Here is a 22,665-nt window from a genome sequence, read left to right on the forward strand (position 1 = left end):
CAGGCAGCACGAGAGAGCGGACTCACAAGGCGCATCAGGTAGTGCATAAGGAATTAAACTTTCGAACATGGAAACTATTTTACGTGCAGCAGCTGACACCAGAAGACTGTGTTAGCAGAGTGCAGAATGAGGAGTTGATGTTGGGTTGGAACAAAGATTGGCCTCAATTGTTTCACAACAGCCTCTGGAGTGACGAGATCGCATTCCGTGTGGGAGGTTTTGTCAGTCGGCACAGCTGCCATTATTGGACAGCGCAGGATCTTGAAGTTACGATGGAGAAGACACATTGGGAGTAGCCTTTACTTTTCTGTGTTTTATGCTAAATACGAACCTGAGAATGTGAACTGACAGCCTAAATGTGCTACTGAGGTCAGAGTCACTTCACTTACATGAAATTTAAAAGAATTGTGTGTGTCTGTGTGTGTGTGTGTGTGTGTGTGTGTGTAAACCGATCTCATTCATAAGCAAATAAATAAGCAAACCAATAATTTCACTCTCAGTAGACTTGCTCATTGCGAAATGCTTAAAAAAAAACAACAACGTAACTGTATAAAAAAAATCAAACTGTAATGTCGACCTGTATAAGAATGTAACCTGAAACACACGAAAATTTCTGCACTGAAATATGGCCCTGGTAAAATAAGGAAACTAAGAGAACCTACATTACGCACAGGAAACGAAAAAATCATGTATTATGAATCTCACCTGTTAAATGTCCGCCACCAGTAGCTGATTGGTCAGCGCAACAGAATGTCAATACTAGTGGTCCAGGTTCGATTCCCGGCTGGGTACGATATTTTCTCCGCCCAGGGACTGGGTGTTGTGTTGTCCTAATCATCATCATTTCATCCGCATCGACTCGCAAGTCGCCGAAGTGGCATCAAATCGAAACATTTGCACCCGGCGAATGGTCTACCCGACTGGAGGCCCTAGTCACACGAAATTTACATTTTACCTGCAAAATGAAGTACTGGCAGAAACAGTAAGACTCAATAAGAAAAAAAAAATACTGCTAAAAACTGGGTACAGTTGGTCCAGGAAAATTGGTTTCATAATCTTGACACAAAATGCCAATGAAAAGCATGACACAATATTTAACTTTTGAAATTTCAGTTAGGAAGGAACTTTTAAAAAATATATAGACATTAATATGAAAATTCATTTAATCTTCCTAGGTACAGTAAATTAACTCAGAAGATCAATCAATAGAATAATCAATAAAAACTTGACTAAGACGAGGGTGAAATGAACCAACAATACAAGTCTATAAAAATAAAAATAAACTTCTTACCTCATCAAGTAATACCTTGTTCTTCATTTATAAACCTTTTTTATGTCCGTATGCTAGCCAATCATTCTTCTGAGTCATCATTCCTTCGCGTAATAAATCTGCAACTCACATACTTCCACAAGTGCGACCGTGCATTACACTGTACACTCAATGAAATGTGTCTGCTGCACACCACAGCTACTGACTGTCAAAGATTCTGTGACTCCATAATGTTTTCTCACAGTGACCGCTACAGTCGCAGGTTCGAATCCTGCCTCGGGCATGGATGTGTGTGATGTCCTTAGGTTAGTTAAGTTTAAGTAGTTCTAAGTTCTAGGGGACTGATGACCTCAGATGTTAAGACCCATAGTGCTCAGAGCCATTTGAACCATTTGTTACCATCACAGACACAGATACCGTTGCCTAACAACTGTTTCTCTGACCAAAATTCTTCAAATATATCACTTTCCTTTACAAATATCAACATATCCAATAACATCATCAAAAAAAACAGCCATCTTACAGCATTCTCGTCCAAAAGTGACAGGGTCGTGTGGAATAACGGCTACAAACGACATCAGCCCATATCTCCTGCGTGACACAATGAACATGGAACGCCATGTTCAAATGCTTCAGGATTACGTTCGGCCCACGGTGTCTGGATGGGAAAATACCGACTACATCGTCTTCAAGCAAGATGGCGCACCGCCTCACGTTCCATATGTCGTGCGAAACTTGTTGGGGAGACGTCTACGCCTGACACATTGTAACTTTTTTATGGGACTGTTCAAAAAAGGTGTCCCAAACGAAACCTCGCACAATGGACGCATTGGAGGCACAGATTTAGGAAGTACTTACCAAGATCGCACACAACTTCCTCCAGAAAGCTGTGGATTCCATTCTATGTCGTTTGAGAAAGTTCCTGCAACGACATTCAATGAACCTTTAATGTATGCAGTCATATTCCCATATAACAGTGCATATCATCATCATTTATTGCATTTATGGACCTTTAAGGCCTACAGCGGTATAAAAAGAATACAAGCCACAATATAAAATGAATACAACAAACTGCACATTATAAAAATTTGCAAAGACACAGACCAGTTGTGTGATTGGATTGAGGAGTTCCTAGATAACAGGACGCAGCATGTCATTCTCAATGGAGAGAAGTCTTCCGAAGTAAGAGTGATTTCAAGTGTACCGCAGGGGAGTGTCATAGGACCGTTGCTATTCACAATATACATAAATGACCTGGTGGATGACATCAGAAGTTCACTGAGGCTTTTTGCAGATGATGCTGTGGTGTATCGAGAGGTTGTAACAATGGAAAATTGTACTGAAATGCAAGAGGATCTGCAGCGAATTGACGCATGATGCAGGGAATGGCAATTGAATCTCAATGTAGACAAGTGTAATGTGCTGCGAATACACAGAAAGATGGATCCTTTATCATTTAGCTACAAAATAGCAGGTCAGCAACTGGAAGCAGTTAATACCATAAATTATCTGGGAGTACGCATTAGCAGTGATTTAAAATGGAATAAGCATATAATGTTGATCGTCGGTAAAGCAGATGCCAGACTGAGATTCATTGGAAGAATCCTAAGGAAATGCAATCCGAAAACAAAGGAAGTAGGTTACAGTACGCCTGTTCACCCACTGCTTGAATACTGCTCAGCAGTGTGGGATCCGTACCAGATAGGGTTGATAGAAGATATAGAGAAGATCCAACGGAGAGCAGCGCGCTTCGTTACAGGATCATTTAGTAATCGCGAAAGCGTTACGGAGATGATAGATAAACTCCAGTGGAAGACTCTGCAGGAGAGACGCTCAGTAGCTCGGTACGGGCTTTTGTTAAAGTTTCGAGAACATACCTTCACCGAAGAGTCAAGCAGTATATTACTCCCTCCTACGTATATCTCCCGAAGAGACCATGAGGATAAAATCAGAGAGATTAGAGCCCACACAGAGGCATATCCTTCTTTCCACGAACAATACGAGACTGGAATAGAAGGGAGAACCGATAGAGGTACTCAAGGTACCCTCCGCCACACACCGTCAGGTGGCTTGCGGAGTATGGATGTAGAAAAAAAAATTACAAAAAGAAAAAACACGTCAGTCACAATCTCAGTGCAGGAGACATTTATTGCAGATGGTGGTACATCGCTGTCGGTCTCCAGCTCTGACACTCCACTCCTTTCCTCTATCGTCAGACATCACCAAAAACACTCTGTGAGTGCGTTAGCATCTATAGAACAAATGATTGGGGTTAGGAGTGGACCCTTATTCCATCACAGAGCATAACGATTTTTAGCTGTACACAACTTGTTTTTAATTCAGGATTACTATCAAAGAAGTACACGAATTTACATAGGTTATAACATGACAATGTTAGGACAGTTGTCAAGATAACGCATTTCGTCCTGTTTAATCGAAATGACACTGAACTCAACAATATTAAATTTTAACCAGAAGGTTCTCTACAAAATTATTCTTACTACTACATCATGAAGTTGGCCAATATTACGATAAATCATCCAATTCCGGTTCTAAGTTCGGTACTATTTAGGATGACAATGGAGTCTATGAAGGATGGTTAGTTTTTGTGAGAAGCTGAGCAAAAGAGTATTCAAGGTTGCTCGAGTTCACAGCGGACGCAAGCTGGTGAACCAACAAGATTACGCATCTGCTAGCGGTATTTACCTTATCTACAATGAGCTGTCGGCTGCATGGCTGCTCTCGTCCTCTGAAAGTCCTATAAAAGCTAATCAAAATCTTTGCGGATTTTATCAGTAGAAACCGTCCTATGTTTCTCGTTAGGTGAGAAAACATGCACTCATCCCTGGTCTTGAAATATGGCGATATGCATGTGCATGGATGGAGCAGCGTGCATATTTCAATGCCCTCTCAGTTCTCGCAAGAACAATTAATTACATAGCTGCTTCGTTTCTCCGCTGTTGGAGCTCAACGACGCTATACCTAATATCTAGCTGAATGTCGGTCGAAGTGAGTGTAGCGTTCACACAATATTCCTTATTTGGCGTCTTACAGAGCATGAGGCTCCCTGTTCTGCACTTGACACTGGTTCAGAGGACAATCCCCAAAGTTTTCGGTCTTGTGTCTCTCGTAGCAAAACTATCCCCCACCTGGGTCCTTCCGTGCTCCACGTTACGGCTTTTTCCGAACACTAGGAGCATTACTTTCATCTGGTAGAAACTGCCTCTGCCAGTCGCAAAGTGCCTACCATCAAACAGCATCGAAGTTTCGGCACCTTACTCCTTCCTAGTTCATGTCATCCAATCGGACATTTTGTGCCCACTCCAGATTCCTAAAAGTTACACGCATACATCATGAGTGTACCACGCGCAGTTCAGATGATCGACTGCGTCACTGGTCTGTTTGTATCCATCTCGAAATTCTCCAACGCAGTTTTCTAAAGATTCTCTCTGTACCACGCCACTGGCTCGCTACCAGCGTTCTTCGATGAGTCACCCAGCATGTTCGTTGTCCACTGCCACAGGTTGCTTTAAGAGCGTTCCGTTGTAGTCGGGCCGTGACATCGCAATTCGCATTTGCTCCCAAACTAACATGTTTCCTCTGGCAGCTTCTTTCTTCTCTTGCTCATTGACATGCAGGATTTAGGTTCGGTGTGTTAATATCGTCGACAGAGTGTCATCCCTTTGCATTGCATACTGTGCCTTTTAATAGCCAAATTTGCTCACTTTCGCATGTTAGGTGACATATTCACCTTTCTGTTATGATGTATAAAATCTCTCACGTTAGGTGCGAAATTGACATTCATTTAATCTGCCACCTTACACTCCCTGAACGTCTACTGCTGTCGGCTCCACTTGTTTGAGTATTGCCAGTACCTGATCCTTCCATCGTGTCCTCGGTTGTCCGTTTGGGCGTCTCCAAGCAGGTTGGGAATTGAGAACACAGTTAGGGATGGATCCACTGTAGTCTCTTCTTCCCAAATATACAGCCCATGTGTGGCTTTCCATACTGCACGTAAAGGGCTTCTTTTGTTCTTCTTTCCCATTTACCCTTCATGGTATTGTAGAAGGGTCCATATATCTTTCGAAGTACCTTCTCTCGAAAGCACAAATTACTTCTTCAGTTGTTACTGAAGTTGCCCAGGTTTCACAACATACAAAAGTAGTCGCCGTACTAATGTCATGTACAGCCGAATCTTGTTTTTTTTAGCTATATCAGCTGGCATTCCAATAAATTGTTTAGGCTGAAGAAAACGTGATTAGCGTTTGTTATTCGTTGCTGCACCTCTTTCGTCTCTTCACTTTTGTTGGTCAGTACAGATCCCAGGTATTTGAATTCTCTCACTCGTTCGAAGGCTTGCCCGTCAACAATAATGGAGGGGAGGAGGGCTTGATGTCGTGAGACAATGAGATATTTTGTTTTACTCTCTTTCACTACCAGCCCTATTTGTTTCGCGGTACGGAGGAATCGTGAAGTGTCAGCACTTACTTGCTCCTGGGTGTCGCCAAGAATCACGACATCGTCAGAAGACGCCAGGATTGTGACTGTTCCCATCACCTCCATTTCTCTGTTTCGACCAGGGTCTCGGCTTACTTTTTCCAAGGGCAAGTTGAATAACGGCGAGCAGTGTACATCTAACACTTGACATATCTCTGATTTTCTCTGGGTTTACGATTCGACTTCTTGTCAACCTCGCAACGAACTTGGCTGCAATTGTTGTTATATGTTGTCTAACAACACTTGGTCACTCTGGACAATCTTGCCTACTTAATTTGTTGCGGAATGACTTCTCTCTTACGTCACTTACAAACTTGCTTAATTGTGCACAGCGATGAGTCATGTACATAAATTAGTGACTTATTCCACGGGATTCTACAGTAACATGCACAAATATTTCTACTGATACTGTGAAAAACCTTTGGTGTTTAATCTGGCCAGTAACTATGACCAAAAGCGTTCAGTGTGCTACTATGTTTTTTCGTAAATGTCAGCTGTGGTTCATTTTGGGATAATACAGTCTCAGCTAAAGTGTGCCAACAGATCAATGGTCGCGACCCTAGAACGAACATGAGACATCTTGTGCAAATAAACCCCGCAGCATCTCTATATCTCTTTTAAACGGACTCCCCAGTCACCTAGGACTATCAAATTTCTATCTCAGTTCACACATTTTTGTTTATTTCGTCCTTGCCGCCGTAAGTTCCTTTCCTTATCATCAGCTTCTGATGAGGGACATGTAAACCTGTACAATAGTGGTTTGCTTTAGTTTAATTTCGTTTCTCGATGTAATAATTTGGACACTGCGTTGCACATCCCAACGCACCCAGTCACCTTCTTTCTTATTTGCAACAATAACAGCGCCTACTACGTCCCTCAGTGATGCAGTTGTGCCTAAAATCAGCCTAGTGGAAATACCCGTCCTCTTTGGATTTCACCTCACAAATCCCACGACGTGGAACTTTAGTCTGTTTTCTTATTCAACAGTTTACGTGTAACAGTCAGACTTATAACATTCTGCGAGTTACCTCTGTGTTCGGCAAAAATCTTTCAAAATACCTGACCTGTAGAGTTTTCTGAAGTTACCGTAGGACTGTTATAGCAGATGCGGTGCACAGGGAGCTTCTGCTTGGGTAAAGGCCGATTCCCATCACAGCGCAGCGGCTAGAGGAATAGGCGTTCCCATCTGGAAGCAACGGACGCTAGCGGTAGCCAATCACGGACCGCCACTGAGGTGTGGGGCGGGACCCATCTAAACGCGCAGTGCATTTGATTAACTATACCGTGAACCTACACCAAAGGAAGATGAAGTTGGGTGAAGACACAGCAGGTTTTTTTTATTTCATTATTCATGTTTTCTTATTTCACCATAAGCAGATTTGATGAATACGTTCAAGGCTGAAATGACTTTCTCACGTTCATGACTGTTTACCATCTATTTAAAAAACCGGCCTCCCCAGAACAGAAACTAATTGTTACTTTCACAACAGCCTTTAGTACTGCGAACTACAGTGCCTAAACGCTGTTTATTATAATCATAGTACATTGCCTGCTATGTTATAGTCATTTATTTGTAATTGAAAATGTATGACAATTGATGCTCGGTGTTTGCTATGTTAAGATCATGTATTTTAACCACTCTGTAAGTGTTAGCAATTGAAGCTCCACCTCTAAACTGCCCGCATCTCGTGGTCGTGCGATAGCGTTCTCGCTTCCCACGCTCGGGTTCCCGGGTTCGATTCCCGGCGGGGTCAGGGATTTTCTCTGCCTCGTGATGGCTGGGTGTTGTGTGCCGTCCTTAGGTTAGTTAGGTTTAAGTAGTTCTAGAGGACTTATGACCACAGCAGTTGAGTCCCATAGTGCTCAGAGCCATTTGAACCATTTGAACCTCTAAACTGCCGTTAATATTATCGTTACCAGTATAGACATAGAGTTGACACCCACACAACAGTGATACAAGTTTACGTGCCTGCCTGCACCACAGATGATGAGTACATTGAAACAATGTACTATAAAAGAGATTATTGAGATAGTTAAGCGAGACAAAAATTTAAAATGTGATGAGGGACTGGAATTCGGAAGCAAATATAGGAAGAGAAAGTAGTAGGAAAACATAGGCTCGGGGAAAGAGGTGAAAGGACAGCCTCCTGATAAAATTTTGCACATAGCTTAATTTAATCAACGCCAACGCTCTCCTTAAGAATCATGAGAGAAAGATGCATATTTGGAAACCAAACTTTAAATTGTAAGACATTTCCCAATGCAGACGCAGATCGATGATAATTTAGTGGTTATGAACTGCAGAGCACAACTATAGAGATAGAAAACAGCAAAAAATTAAAGAGATGGAACCTGAATAAGTTAAGACCGAGAGTTTTTCGATGATCTTTAACTGACCATTTGGCAATGACTGTCTGAAACAAACGAAGGAGTCCACTACAATACGAATGGATATTTTGAGAGAAGAAATGGTGAAGACAGCAGAGGATGTAAATGGGGAAAGTTACAGTAGATTTTGCACTTGGGAAACGTAGGTGCCGAAAGTGAGTAAGAAAAACAGCAAAGAAAACTTTGTTCAAAAGAGAAGCAACTGTCAAGAGCTCATTTGGCAGGCCAAAACTAAGCAAAGATGGAATACTGGAATGTGGAAGGAATATGTAGAGAGGAAAAGGGGAGGGGCTGTACAAACTAACATGAGCACAATGTTAGATTCCTGCGAAATGTCTGACCACGCAAGGCAATACTGATCCTACCGCGTACCTTAGTAGACAGACTGAAGAGAGGCAAACCTGTGTTTATGGCATTTGTATACTTAGAGAAAGGTTTTGACAACCTTAACTGAAAGACATTCTTTTAACTCTGGAGATATCAGCGATAAAACAGAGGGACACAAGATTATCTACAGCTTCTACAGAAACCAAACTGCAGTTGTAAGACTTCAAGGACTTGAAAGGGAAGTAGTAATTGAGAAGGCAGAAGTATAGAGGCTATAAAATGCAGACTCCCAATGGCAAGAAAAGCGTTTCTGAAGAAAAAAAATCTTCTGACATCAAATATAAATTTTAATTATTGGACAGTATTTTATGAAGGTATTTGTGTGGAGTGTATCCTTGTATCTAAGTGAAACGCGGACGATGAACGCTCCTGTCAGGAAGACAACGAACGCTTTCAGAATGTGGTGCTAAAGAAGAATGCTGAAGATTAGACAATCGACGCTTTCAGTATGTGGTGCTGAAGAAGAAGATTAGATATGTGTTAGAACTAAACAAGATGTACTGAATTAAACTGCGGAGGAAACGAAAATTATGTCACAACTTGTCTAAAAGAAGGGAATAGTTGAAAGGACATATTCTGGCCATCTGGGAATCGTCAGTTTGGTAATGGAGGCTAAATTGCAGAGAGAGAGAGACTAAGGGAAGGAGATTCGAATGGATGTAGGATGCAGTAGTTACGTAGAGACGAAGAAACCTACACAGGATAGAGCAACGTGGGTGCAGTGTATTAACACAATCTTCAGGCTGAACCCCACAGCAAACAAATAGTGAGACGAATTGTATTTCTTGTTAATGCAACCCAGGAGCAAATAACTTCACCTTTGATTAAGTAGGTCAATTGCGTATTCATTGCCAGAATATTTGTCTAATATAGCTTGTAGCACATATCACTTGTGATGTATTTGTGTATGCATCTATGTTACACACTGCAAACAACGTTATATTAGGGAAAACTTGAACGCAGTTCTCAAACTGTGTAGAAGTCGTCGATGGCAAGTGTATCGTAGTGCAGTTTGCATATGCTGCCATACGTTTTTTATGCAGTGGAGGCTTTTCCGCTGACCTCAAATATCATGTGACCATTCCCAGGCATATTAAAGGACGCACTAGCATCGTATGAAACTATTTTTAATTACCGTTTGCGTCGGAAAAAGCAAGTTAATTAAAAAATAAAGTCGGCATTTTGGCAACCAAATATCGAATTGGCAGTTGGATCATAAGACCTAAAGTGGTATCTGTGACAAAAATTACTGTGACAGGTCCTTCATAACTACTTGCAAGGGTTCCGTGACACTTTAAGAATATTGAAGAAGACGCACGGAATACTGCATTTAGTTTATGTCAAGGTGTTTGACACAAAGATTCGATAAGGGATGAAAAAAATCTTTCGGTAAAAGAAATTGACTTATCAGATGATATATACCCCGCCTGTGAAGACTATTCTAGTGATGCTGCAAAAAGTAATTGGCAATCTGGTGGTACTACATCTAATTATGACGTATTCTAAAAGTTGCAAATAAACAAAATATCTTAAGGCAAAACAAGTTTGCTTGCGTGGGCACCATCGACAGAAAGCACAGAACATTCGTTTTGTAAGTAACAGACGCCTTTTTCTTGCTGTGATGTATTTCATTTGTTCAAAAAAATGGTTCAAATGGCTCTAAGCACTATGGGACTTAACATCTGAGGTCATCAGTCCCCTAGAACTTAGAACTACTTAAACCTAACTAACCTAAGGACAGCACACACATCCATGCCCGAGGCAGGATTCGACCCTGCGACCGTAGCGGCTACGTGGTTCCAGACTGAAGCGCCTAGAACCGCTCGGCCACAGAGGCCGGCTTTTATTTGTTCCAGATGTGTTTCGCCTTTTACTTTAAGGCATTTCCACCGCAAATATTTTCAATAGTTGTAGATTATAAAACAGTTCACCTCTTATTTTTTTACGTGTACTAGTAACTTCTTGTAGTTAATTGAGTTTTTGTGTAGCATCTGCGTGTCCTCTCATCTGGTCGCAGGATGGAAGTTGCACTATAACTTCACTTACGAGACATAAACTCACTTTAATGTTACGAACATTCGCCTTCACAATTTTCTTGTTCTTTCAGCTAATTGGTGTGGAACACTATTATTCTTCTGTCACTAGCTGCAGGTATTTTACCAAACACTGATTTAAAGTCGTAGCTACTGTGTCTTCAGTTTATGTCTCTTCTTCTTTGGTTTGTTTGTGTACATGCTACCAACTTAACGAAATATATGCTGAAAACTAAAGTGTGTTTATTTCTGTTCTCTTTCCATTATATCTGTGTGTTTGTGTGTGTATGTGTGTGTGTGTGAGAGAGAGAGAGAGAGAGAGAGAGAGAGTGTAGTCAGTCAGGCCGAGTTGAAGAAAGTTGAATGTGAATGTAATAGTTGTCAGAGAGAGGTTGAAAATTTTCTTGTTCAGCTGATTCGAGTTCTTGTTTAAATGTTTTGTGGAGGGGTTAACTTTTGTAGGCCTATATAGAATATTTAAAATATTAATGTGTTCCATGTCACTGTAATTCTCTCTTTTTTTTTCTTTATTGTATTTCAATTCCCCATCGGGGCGGGCTGGCAGCAGCTTATGCACTGCTTTTCAACCGAAAGACATAGAACAAACAATAGAAGACATTTAAAAACAACAGGATCTGCTAGGCACAAGAAGATTAGGGAGAAGGGAAGAAGGGAGGGAGAGAAAGAGAGGGGTGAGATAGGTGGGGGGCGCACCGAAGAGGTCCAGGGAGGGAGGGACGTGGGGGGGGGGAGAGGCGAGGATGGGGTGCAGGGTCTCAGGGGGGGGGAAGAGGAAAATCCGCTCTGGGAGAAGGAGGGGAGAGGAAAAAGCCCTGGGGAGGGGGGGTGGAGTCAAGGCCAGGTTATAGTTGGAAGGAAGGGTAGATGTCACAGCGAAGATCATCATCCGGGAGGGGGAGGCGCTGGAAATTGCCCTGATGAAGGAGATGGAGGGTGTAGAGGTGGAGAGAGGGAGGCATACAGCGATTGAGGGGCGGCAATGGGCGGGGGGTGGAGAGGAAGTAGGAAACCAGGGGGTGGGGGGATCAGGCCTGTGGACAGTGTGAAGGATGCAGGGATGTTGGAGGAAAAGGAGGAGGTAGGGGAAGGGGATGAGGTCATACAGGAGCTGTGTGGGGGAAGGAAGGCGAATATGACCTGGCATAACAGACGATGTAATTCTCATTTCACGTGCTATTAAATGGCCATTTTAAAATAGTTCATTGATCCACAGTGAAAACTATAGTTACTTCCACATCTCGATAGCTGATTAGATTTTGCACACTTACCGTGCAACAAAATCGTGATTCCTTACGAGCTATCATTTGCGAAAAAACCACGTTTTGATATCTTAAACCGTTTACGAAATTTGGTGCCAATACAGCCACTTGATTTACGACACACAGGGTGGAGTATCGGACGCATCGCAAGCGACCCGCACAGCCCCTCCACCCATATATCATCCAACATCTCGAGAACGGTGATAGCTATCATTCTGCTCTGAACTTGAAAACAATTTCGATATGATGGCTAAATTTAACACGCAGTAATGTATTATCTAAAATATATTACACGCAAACTCTACTCAATGCGTTTTTACTTCTGGAAGCTCGATAAAATTTCTTGTAGTGGTTTACTTAAAAGCGATACAGCAAGTAATCATGATGAATATCGAAAAGAAATTCAGTCCTTTATCGAGCGAAGATACCAGGCTGTAAGATGCTGAAGAATAAAATTTTTTCACGAAACAGTTTCCTTGTAATCGGATGATAAGTATTTCATAAATGCCTCCACATAGGCTCCAGCGCTTCGGCGAAAGTTCGTATAGCCGGGGGTTTTATACCTGACGCCACGTTCAGCGCGTTCTGTGATTGGCTGACTAGCAGCGCGGACCTGCAGCGCGGCACGCGGCAGCGGCAGCGGTTCGACGTGGGCAAACCGCGACTCAGAGCCAGTTGTGCCGCGCAGTTGACGGCGTTTCTGTGGCAACGGAGGCCCTGCCGCGCCCTAGTGGGAAATGGGCCTTAAGCCTAGTTTACACGACGACACTAGGTTGCAGGCAACTGCACTGCCGGCCACTGCGTATGCGCTCCGAGCGTTTACACGACTCGTCGGTGAAACTAAACACTTTCGGCTTGTTTCAACTTCGGCGACACTAGTTGCATAAGTTTTGAGGTAATGTGTGTTCGTAGAGTGTAGACAAACTGAAATATGAAGTAGGGAATGGAGAATAATGTTCGCTTTTTGGATACCTATGCTTTGCATAGGTGTTAGTGGGATTTCAGTTATGCTGATTACAAAAATAAGCAACATATTGCTGCCGCTGAGACCGTCATGTATGATCATAACATAGATGGGCAGACAGTATATGAGCTGCAGAGCAAAATTTATTGAGTTATGAGCACATATACAACTGAATTAAGAAAAATACAAGCAAGTGTCATTCTAACTGTGGCAATGCTCTCATCTGCAAGGCTAAAATCCGATCGTTCGAGTTGGCCCACTCTTTGTTAAGCAATATTGTTGATAGGAGGAAAGGCTATACAGATTCAAGAAGCTGCATTCTTTATTCAATATTCATCTATTTAAAACGTCGCTGCACTGCTCCCCATTCACATATGTCAGAATTATGAAATATTGCCACTGTACAGATCTGTCTTGAAGATAGTAGTTTGCAAACCATTTTCTTCTTCATGTGGCCTCCTTCGAATAATTATTGTTGCTAATGTTAATAATTATCACTGTTAATGTTAATAATTATTGGTGTTAATGAAAAAGCGTCATCACCAACTAAAACTGTATCTTATAGCATGCCGAGTGTTCTCGAATGTAATGCACACAATATGATATGTAATTACAGTTCTGGTGACATTCTAAGATAATTAAAAGAACTTCTTGGATCTTCCAATAAATTATTGCAGCAAGGATGCCGAGCAACCGAGCTGATGCCTTTTCTTCATCCAGTCACGAATCGAAACACGTTTCTCTTTTCTTTTTTCTTATGCAGCGATTCCACGCAACAAGCTTTAACTCCATCACAACTCATGCGACATGCAGCTCCCAAAAGTTTCATTTCAGACACGACTCAGGGACTCACGAAAGGACAAAACTGAAGTGTCTACCGTCATATATGAAACCTCTTGCGTGCAACTCATTCCACGAAACGAGTGGCGCAACCGAGTGTCGTCGTGTAAACTAGGCTTCAGGCTGTGGTCGTAGTGGCACCGACGTCGGTGAACTCTGCCGACGACCAACATCAGCCGAAGCCGGCTCATCCTTTCAAATCAGTACGCCACTATGAGCGCGGTCACACTGTAGACGATCTGATCGCGCAACAATAATTTGTAGACAGCTAACGTCCACCTACCACAACACACAAAAGATCCACTGCAATAACTTTAAGCATAAGAGAGGCCATCCTTCTCATTTGAAAAAATTATTTTTTGAGGTTATAATTCAAAATGGTTCAAATGGCTCTGAGCACTATGGGACTTAACTACTGAGGTCATCAGTCCCCTAGAACTTAGAACTACTTCAACCTAACTAACCTAAGGACATCACACACATCCATGCCCGAGGCAGGATTCGAACCTGCGACCGTAGCGGACACGCGGTTCCAAACTGACGCGCTTAGAATCGCACGGCCACACCGGCCGGCGTTATAATTCACACCTGAAGTTTACAATGAGATCTTGCCTACTTGTTGTTACCAACAAACCTACGATTTCAGTAGACAGAGTCCGAACTCTATCCTGATTATGATATTTTTATCCTCAGGATGCCACAAACTCATTCTTTCTTGGATTAAACAATAGTTTCTCACAACCCATTTGTGAGAACATTTGACCACAGAAAACAAACTGATTTGAATTTCACCGATTGTCGTCCGAAGTCTGTACATTCGAGCAATGAGATCGGCTACAGTGTCACTGCACTCAGTGGCGTACTGATTTCAAAGGATCGGCCGGCTTCGGCGGAAGTTGGTCGTCAGCGAAATTAACCACTACCGGTGCCACTAAGGCCCACTTCCCATTAGGGGTACCGCGCGGCAAAACGGCGTGGAACGACCTTGGTTGCCGTGGAAATGTCGTCAGCTGCGAGGATAGCCGTCTCTGCGTAGCAAATTTCGCGTATTTTCAGAGGTGGGATTAGAGTTCAGGTAAAAAATCCGATACTCATATTAGAGATGCCGTTCTGGCTCAAGTAAAGACGTGAAACTTCGGTATTTGCCATTTGGCGATTACATCTTTCCAATAGTCAAGCCTATACCACGTTCTTAAAAGTAGTATCTATAAGTTTTTGTTTTGTATATTGGATGCTGCTTACGACACCCCAATGCCTCATTTATAAGGTAATATCTTCACTGTTGCACCTACGTTGCATACTACGAAATTTTAAATTTATTCTATACCGAATTTTGAAGCTATGCATCGTGCAAATGTACTAAAAAGACACTTCACAAGCTATAGATGATGTGCCTTATTAAAAGCTACACAAGACCCTGCTCTCGACAGTCAGTGGACGACCATCAACCTCACGGACGAATGTCGGCTAGGGAGTGTACGATCTAATCGAAGATTATCCGTGAAAATGATTGCAGAAAAACTGAACATCAATCGAGAAACGGTTCTTCTAATAATAACTGTAGATCTTGGTATGAGAAAGATCTGTGCAAAAATGGTCGCCAAAAATATCACACCACAACAGCGAGAAACACGTAAAAGGTGGCAGCCGATCTGTCAGAGCAAACGGAAATCAATCCAGAATTGTTGAGCCGTGTTATCGCTGGTGATGAAAGTTGGTTTTTTCAGTATGATCGCCATAGTTCGCAATGGTGCTCAAAGGGATCACGTTGTTGTTGTTGTTGTTGTTGTTGTGGTCTTCAGTCCTGAGACTGGTTTGATGCAGCTCTCCATGCTACTCTATCCTGTGCAAGCCTCTTCATCTCCCAGTACCTACTGCAACCTACATCTTTCTGAATCTGCTTAGTGTATTCATCTCTTGGTCTCCCCCTACGATTTTTACCCTCCACGCTGCCCTCCAATACTAAATTGATGATCCCTTGATGCCTCAAAACATGTCCTACCAACCGATCCCTTCTTCTGGTCAAGTTGTGCCACAAACTTCTCTTCTCCCCAATCCTATTCAATACTTCCACATTAGTTATGCGATCTACCCATCTAATCTTCAGCATTCTTCTGTAGCACCACATTTCGAAAGCTTCTATTCTCTTCCTGTCCAAACTATTTATCATCCATCTTTCACTTCCATACATGGCTACACTCCATACAAATACTTTCAGAAACGACTTCCTGACACTTAAATCTATACTCGATGTTAACAAATTTCTCTTCTTCAGAAACGCTTTCCTTGCCATTGCCAGTCTACATTTTATATCCTCTCTACTTCGACCATCATCAGTTATTTTGCTCCCCAAATAGCAAAACTCCTTTACTACTTTAAGTGTCTCATTTCCTAATCTAATACCCTCAACATCACCCGACTTAATTCGACTACATTCCATTATCCTCGTTTTGCTTTTGTTGATGTTCATCTTATATCCTCCCTTCAAGACACTATCCATTCCGTTCAACTGCTCTTCCAAATCCTTTGCTGTCTCTGACAGAATTACAATGTCATCGGCGAACCTCAACGTTTTTATTTCTTCTCCATGGATTTTAATACCTACTCCGAATTTTTCTTTTGTTTCCTTTACTGCTTGCTCAATATACAGATTGAATAGCATCGGGGAGAGGCTACAACCCTGTCTCACTCCCTTCCCAACCACTGCTTCTCTTTCATGCCCCTCGACTCTTATAACTGCCATCTGGTTTCTATACAAGTTGTAAATAGCCTTTCGCTCCCTGTATTTTACCCCTGCCACCTTTAGAATTTGAAAGAGAGTATTCCAGTCAACATTGTCAAAAGCTTTCTCTAAGTCTACAAATGCTAGGAACGTGGGTTTCCTTAATCTTTCATCTAAGATAAGTCGTAGGGTCAGTATTGCCTCACGTGTTCCAGTATTTCTACGGAATCCAAACTGATCTTCCCCGAGGTCGGCTTCTACTAGCTTTTCCATTCGTCTGTAAAGAATTCGTGTTAGTATTTTGCAGGGATCACACAGACTACAAAAAGCTCGCATGTCAAAGTCAAAAGTGAAATGCATGCTTGTGTGCTTCTTTGATTCCAAGGGAATTGATCAAGACTGAGTCTTGTTGCAACCCTTGTTCACAGTACGAGCAGCCCTTAGCGGCTCGCCATCTCACAAGTGTTCATGACGTCACCTTTCCGGCTTAGATTTTTTTTTAATATGTGACTTGTAAGTACTGCATCTTTTGAGTCAGTACAAACTTTAATTTTATTAATGTACTATATACCTAATGTTTTAGTACAGTTAGTCTAATTCTGAAGACGACGCTCATAGTAGCGTCGAAACCAGGTCAATTTTGACTTAATATTTGTGAGCGAGGGCTTATTTGTTACAATATAACTCTGACACGGTCACTGAACCGTAGCAGCTATGTTCAAAGTTTTACATCGAAAAAGTTCAAAGAAGGACCGCACGTTTTGTATTATCGCGAAATATGTGAAAGTGTCACTAAAATGATACAGGATTTCGGCTGAACATCATCAAAACAAAGGCGTCTTTCCGTGCGACGGAATCTTATCACTAAATTCCAATCACCAACTTTCTCCTCGGAATGTGAAAATATTTTGTTGACACCTAACTACATAGGGAGGAACGATCACCACGATAAAATAATGGAAATCAGAGCTCGTACGGAAAGATATAGGTGCTCGTTCTTTCCGCGTGCTATACGAGATTGGAGTAATAGAGAATTGTGAAGGTGGTTCGATAAACCCTCTAGCAGGTATTTAAATGTGATTTGCAGAGTATTCATGTAGATGTAGATGTAGATCTTGTAACGGAACATATTAAAGGCTTTACTGTACCGAAGAATGCGATACCCTCCAAATTCAACCAGTTTAACGAGTATTTATGATTATAGAAAAGTTATTGTGTATGTTAATAATGATTGCATAACATGTCTCTATAAACAGTCAACCCATTAAATGATACTGAATAACTGACCCACACAAAAGTTAATATCACTTGATCACTGATACAGCAAATGTCATCATGTAAAAACACTAAGTCCATCTTAAATAATTAATATGAAGTACGAAAAATAGTGGCCAACTTAGGTATTTTGGATCTCCTTAAATAAAAATCACCCAGTGAAAGCTATTTGTTCACTAGGAGCGGTTTCACTCAGTATTCATGTAATCAATCCTATTTTAGACGAAAACCAATGTAATTCTTAATAATTCATGTTATTTACTTATTTATGCAAATTAGAGAAGTCAATTGACAAACTTCTAAAAAACTTCCTTTTTGTAACAAAGAATTATTCTGACAAGTCAACAAATCTGTCTGTCATTTTAATAACATGTTAAATTATGTCACTCGATGCAAATTAATAACTTTTCTGCACAAATTATGATAACAGATGTACATGTGACTTATAAACTATATCTCTTTTTTGTAGTTCTTTGACAATGTTATAAATACAAGCAGCAAGAAGGGTCGAGAGGCAGTCGGAATGTCACTTTGGTAAAGTGTGTTTGTGTGTTATTGTTTGAGGTGGATAAACAATGCAAAGAACATGTAAAGGAAGTACTACTTTGTGTTGTGTCATGGTCTTTGGTGGACAATGGAATTAAGATGGCCACCAGAGTAATAAATATTTGAAGTTTACATATTTGTTGGTTTTGCTCGTTCTTTATCATCAAAAGCATATAAAAAACACGGGACCCCATGTTTTTAACCCTAGACAACCAGATTTAGAGCCAGAATCAGCATCGAGACACAGCAGCGATCCAGCAAGTAGCAGCGATTACCACAACACAATGCATTTTCATGGTGCCAACCTAACATCAAGTGCTAACAAGCTCCGTAAATGCGAGTGAAATAGTGCGATTATAGCAATTAGCAATATCTACGACTAGGCGACCATTACTATCTGCAGCAGCAATCTGAGCAGCAGTTGGCTCCACCGTGACACAAGGAACTGTTACAAATCGCTTGCTTCAAGGACAGCTCCGAACCAGACACGCTGTAGCGTGCATTCCACCGACCCCAGACCAACGCTATTTGCACCTTCAGAGCTGTGAAGTGAGGGCTCATTGAAGAGCAGGATGGAGGTCTGTTTCCGATCAAAGCTGGTTCTGTCCCAGTGCCAGTGATGACGGTGTGTTGGCTAGAGGAAGGGTAGCCGAGGGCGTGAAACCAACGTGTCTGTGTGCTAGACACACTGGACCTATATCTGGAGTTACGGTCTGGGGTGCAAAATTTCGTATGACGGCAAGAGCTGTCTTGTGGTTAGCCCGCGCACCCTGACTGCACATTTCTCCGTCAGTCTGCTGATTCGACCTCGTATGCTGCCATTCGTGTCCTCTGCAGCAGAAGCAAAATCATCTAAGAGGTGCGACAAAAAAGTAATGAGACTGATTTTCTTTGCAAGATGTGGCAACCCTGCAGGCTTGCGTAGGCACAATACCTTTGACCTTGGTCTATAAGCTGTTTCTAGTCCAAGCGGCACATCAATGTGACTGCCCAGTTGTGAGTTGTCCTGTAATAAGTTAACACGTGTTTGTGTCTCTCGTCAAAGGAAATGGAACCGCATAATATTGCGCAATGGTATGCCATTTCTTTTTGCGTTGAATTGGATGAAAACGTGACGACAACTTACGGTAAGCTTCAGAAAGCGTTTGGAGAGGAGGTTATGTCAAGAGCTCAAGTTTTTCGTTGGGATAAAAAGTTTAGTGAAGGCAGAACGAATGTTGAAGATGAAGACCGCAGCAGACGACCATCAACCTCACGGACGGATGTCAGCTAGGGTGCGTGAACTCGTACGATCTGATCGAAGATTATCCGTGAAAATGATTGCAGAAGAACTGAACATCAATCGAGAAACGTTTCGTCTAGTAACAACTGAAGATCTTGGTATGGAAAAGATTTGTGCAAAAATGATCCCCAAAAAGTTCAACCACAACAGCGAGAAACACGAAAAATGTGGCAGCCGATCTGTCAGAGCAAACGGAAATCAATCCAGAATTGTTGAGCCGTGTTAGCACTGGTGATGAAAGTTGGTTTTTTCAGTATGACCCAGAGAGAAAACGCCAAAGTTTGCAATGGTGCTATAAGAGATCACCCAGACCAAAAAAAAGCTCTCATGTCAAAGTCAAACCTGAAATGTATGCTTGTGCGCTTCTTTGATTCCAAGGGAACTGATCATAAAGAGTGGGTGCGTCCAGAACAAACAGATAACCAATATTACTACAAAGAAATTTTAGAAAGACTTCGTAAAAGAGTTCTTCGTTTCTGTGCCAACATTGGTGATAATTTCCGGCCGGTGTGGTCGAGCAGTTCTAGGCGGTTCAGTCTGGAACCGCGCGACCGCTACGGTCGCAGGTTCGAATCCTGCCTCGGGTATGGATGTGTGTAACGTCCTTAGGTTAGTTAGGTTTAATTAGTTCTAAGTTGTAGGGGACTGATGACCTTAGATGTTAAGCCCCATAGTGCTCAGAGCCATATGAACCATTTTTTCTGCATCACGATAATGCGCTATCCCATACTGTTCTGTCAGTACAGCAATTTTTAACTTCAAAACAAATTTCAGTACTACCACAGCCACCTTATTCACCAGATTTCGCTCTGTGCGACTTTTTTCTATTTCCAAGAGTCAAAACGACGGTCAAGGGACACCATTTTCAAACAACACATGATGTCCAAAAAGCTGTGACGAGGGTCGTGGAGGATATTACAGACGATGAGTTCCAGAAATGTCACAATCGCTGGCAGAAGCGCTGGAAAAAAGTGTGTGCAATCAGAAGGGAACTACTTTGAAGGAGACGACACTAAACTTGACTAAAGCGGTAAGCAACATTTTTTTTCACAACAGTCTCATTACCTTATTGTCGCACCTCGTACATAATGGAAATGCTTCATGTTACTGAAAATTGGTTGGTCATCTGTGTACAATCGACTAAGATTGATCCCTGTACAGTTACATGAGGATGTCCATTATGTTGACTTCTCCATCTACTGTTTTCCTTATCAGCTTAGCAGCTGACTGAGTAACTTGAAGGAAATTATAATCTTTGAATTTTCTGTACAGCTTGTCCAGAGGAAATCTGTGATTTATCGTGACTCAGAGGGCCATAGACACGGGTTCCCAGGTAGATGCTGTGTTTCTTGACTTCCGCAAGGCGTTTGATACAGTTCCCCACAGTCGTTTAATGAACAAAGTAAGAGCATATGGACTATCAGACCAATTGTGTGATTGGATTGAAGAATTCCTAGATAACATGTCATTCTCAATGGAGTAAAATCTTCCGCAGTAAGAGTGACTTCAGGTGTGCCGTAGTGGAGTGTCGTAGGACTTGCTATTCACAATATGCTTAAATGACCTTGTCGGTGACATAGGAAGTTCACTGAGGCTTTTTGCGGATGATGCTGTGGTATATCGAGAGCTTGTAACGATGAAAAATTGTACCGAAATGACTGAAATGCAAGAGGATCTGCAACGAATTGACGCATGGTGCAGGGAATTGCAATTGAATCTCAATGTAGACAAGTGTAATGTGCTGCGAATACATAGAAAGAAAGATCCTTTATCATTTAGCTACAATATAGCAGGTCAGCAACTGGAAGCAATTCCATAAATTACCTGGGAGTAGGCATTAGGAGTGATTTAAAATCGAATGACAATATAAAATTAATCGTCGGTAAAGCAGATGCCAGACTGAGATTCATTGGAAGAATCCTAAGGAAATGCAATCCCAAAACAAAGGAAGTAGGTTACAGTACACTTGTTCGCCCACTGCTTGAATACTGCTCACCGGTGTAGGATCCGTACCAGATATGGTTGATAGAATAGATAGAGAAGATCCAATGGAGAGCAGCGCGCTTCGTTACAGGATCATTTAGTAATCGCGAAAGCGTTACGGAGATGATAGATAAACTCCAGTGGAAGACTCTGCAGGAGAGACGCTCAGTAGCTCGTTACGGGCTTTTGTTGAAGTTTCGAAAACATACCTTCACCGAGGAATCAAGCAGTATATTGCACCCTCCTACGTATATCTCGCGAAGAGACCATGAGGATAAAATCAGAGAGATTAGAGCCCAGACAGAGGCAAACGGACAATCTTTCTTTCCACGAACAATACGAGACTGGAATAGAAGGGAGAACCGATAAAGGTACTCAAGGTACCCTCCGCCACAGACCGTCAGGTGTCTTGCAGAGTATGGATGTAGATGTAGATGTAGATCGTAAGCAGCAGATAGGTCCATCATTGTAATCTGTAAGGCTTAGCCCGCTCTTTCCACGTCTGAACAATACTTGTTGAGCTCTAAGTTTTATCAGTGTTTAAGAGCGGTAAATTTCTACTTTTCACCATTTATCGAGGAACGTTGTAATGTTGTGTTACGACTCTTGCAGGCCTGTTCCACAGAGCCATCGCACACAGTGGTGTGGCTGTGGGGGACGGCGTGTGCTCCGACCGCATGCGGGACCGATCCTTCGCACTGGGTGCCCACCTGGGACTGGAGACGGACGACTCCCAGCAGCTGGTGGACTTCCTGAGGAAGCAGCCGGCGCAGGTGCTCGTCGAGAACACCATGTCCGGCCGCACTCCAGACGTAAGTTGGTTGGTTGGTTGGTTGGTTCGGGGAAGGAGACCAGACAGCGAGGTCATCGGTCTCATCGGATTAGGGAAGGACGGGGAAGGAAGTCGGCCGTGCCCTTTGAAAGGAACCATCCCGGCATTTGCCTAGAGCGATTTAGGAAAATCACGGAAAACCTAAATCAGGATGGCCGGACGCGGGATTGAACCGCCGTCCTCCCGAATGCGAGTCCAGTGTCTAACCACTGCGCCACCTCGCTCGGTCCAGACGTAAGTCAACCAACACCAACACCCGTATCCGGAGCAAAGATATCTCCGAATTGGAGCAAAAACTAGATAGTGGCGACCCTCTCCCACGTCGAGTGTTTGAGACAGGACATCAAAATTTTGAAAAAAAAAGAT

General features: G+C 42.4%; 1 protein-coding gene across 1 annotated transcript in view; it reads left to right on the forward strand.

Moving 5' to 3' along the window:
• Positions 1-22,665, forward strand: part of LOC126106432 (esterase FE4-like) — a 201,960-nt gene that overhangs the window by 90,564 nt on the left and 88,731 nt on the right. The window contains exon 5 of the mRNA XM_049912712.1: positions 22,080-22,279. Coding sequence (XP_049768669.1) covers positions 22,080-22,279 — 200 coding nt within the window. The remainder of the gene's footprint in view (positions 1-22,079; positions 22,280-22,665) is intronic.

The sequence above is a fragment of the Schistocerca cancellata genome, chromosome 10 (genome assembly GCF_023864275.1).
Source record: "Schistocerca cancellata isolate TAMUIC-IGC-003103 chromosome 10, iqSchCanc2.1, whole genome shotgun sequence".
Lineage (NCBI taxonomy): Eukaryota > Metazoa > Arthropoda > Insecta > Orthoptera > Acrididae > Schistocerca > Schistocerca cancellata.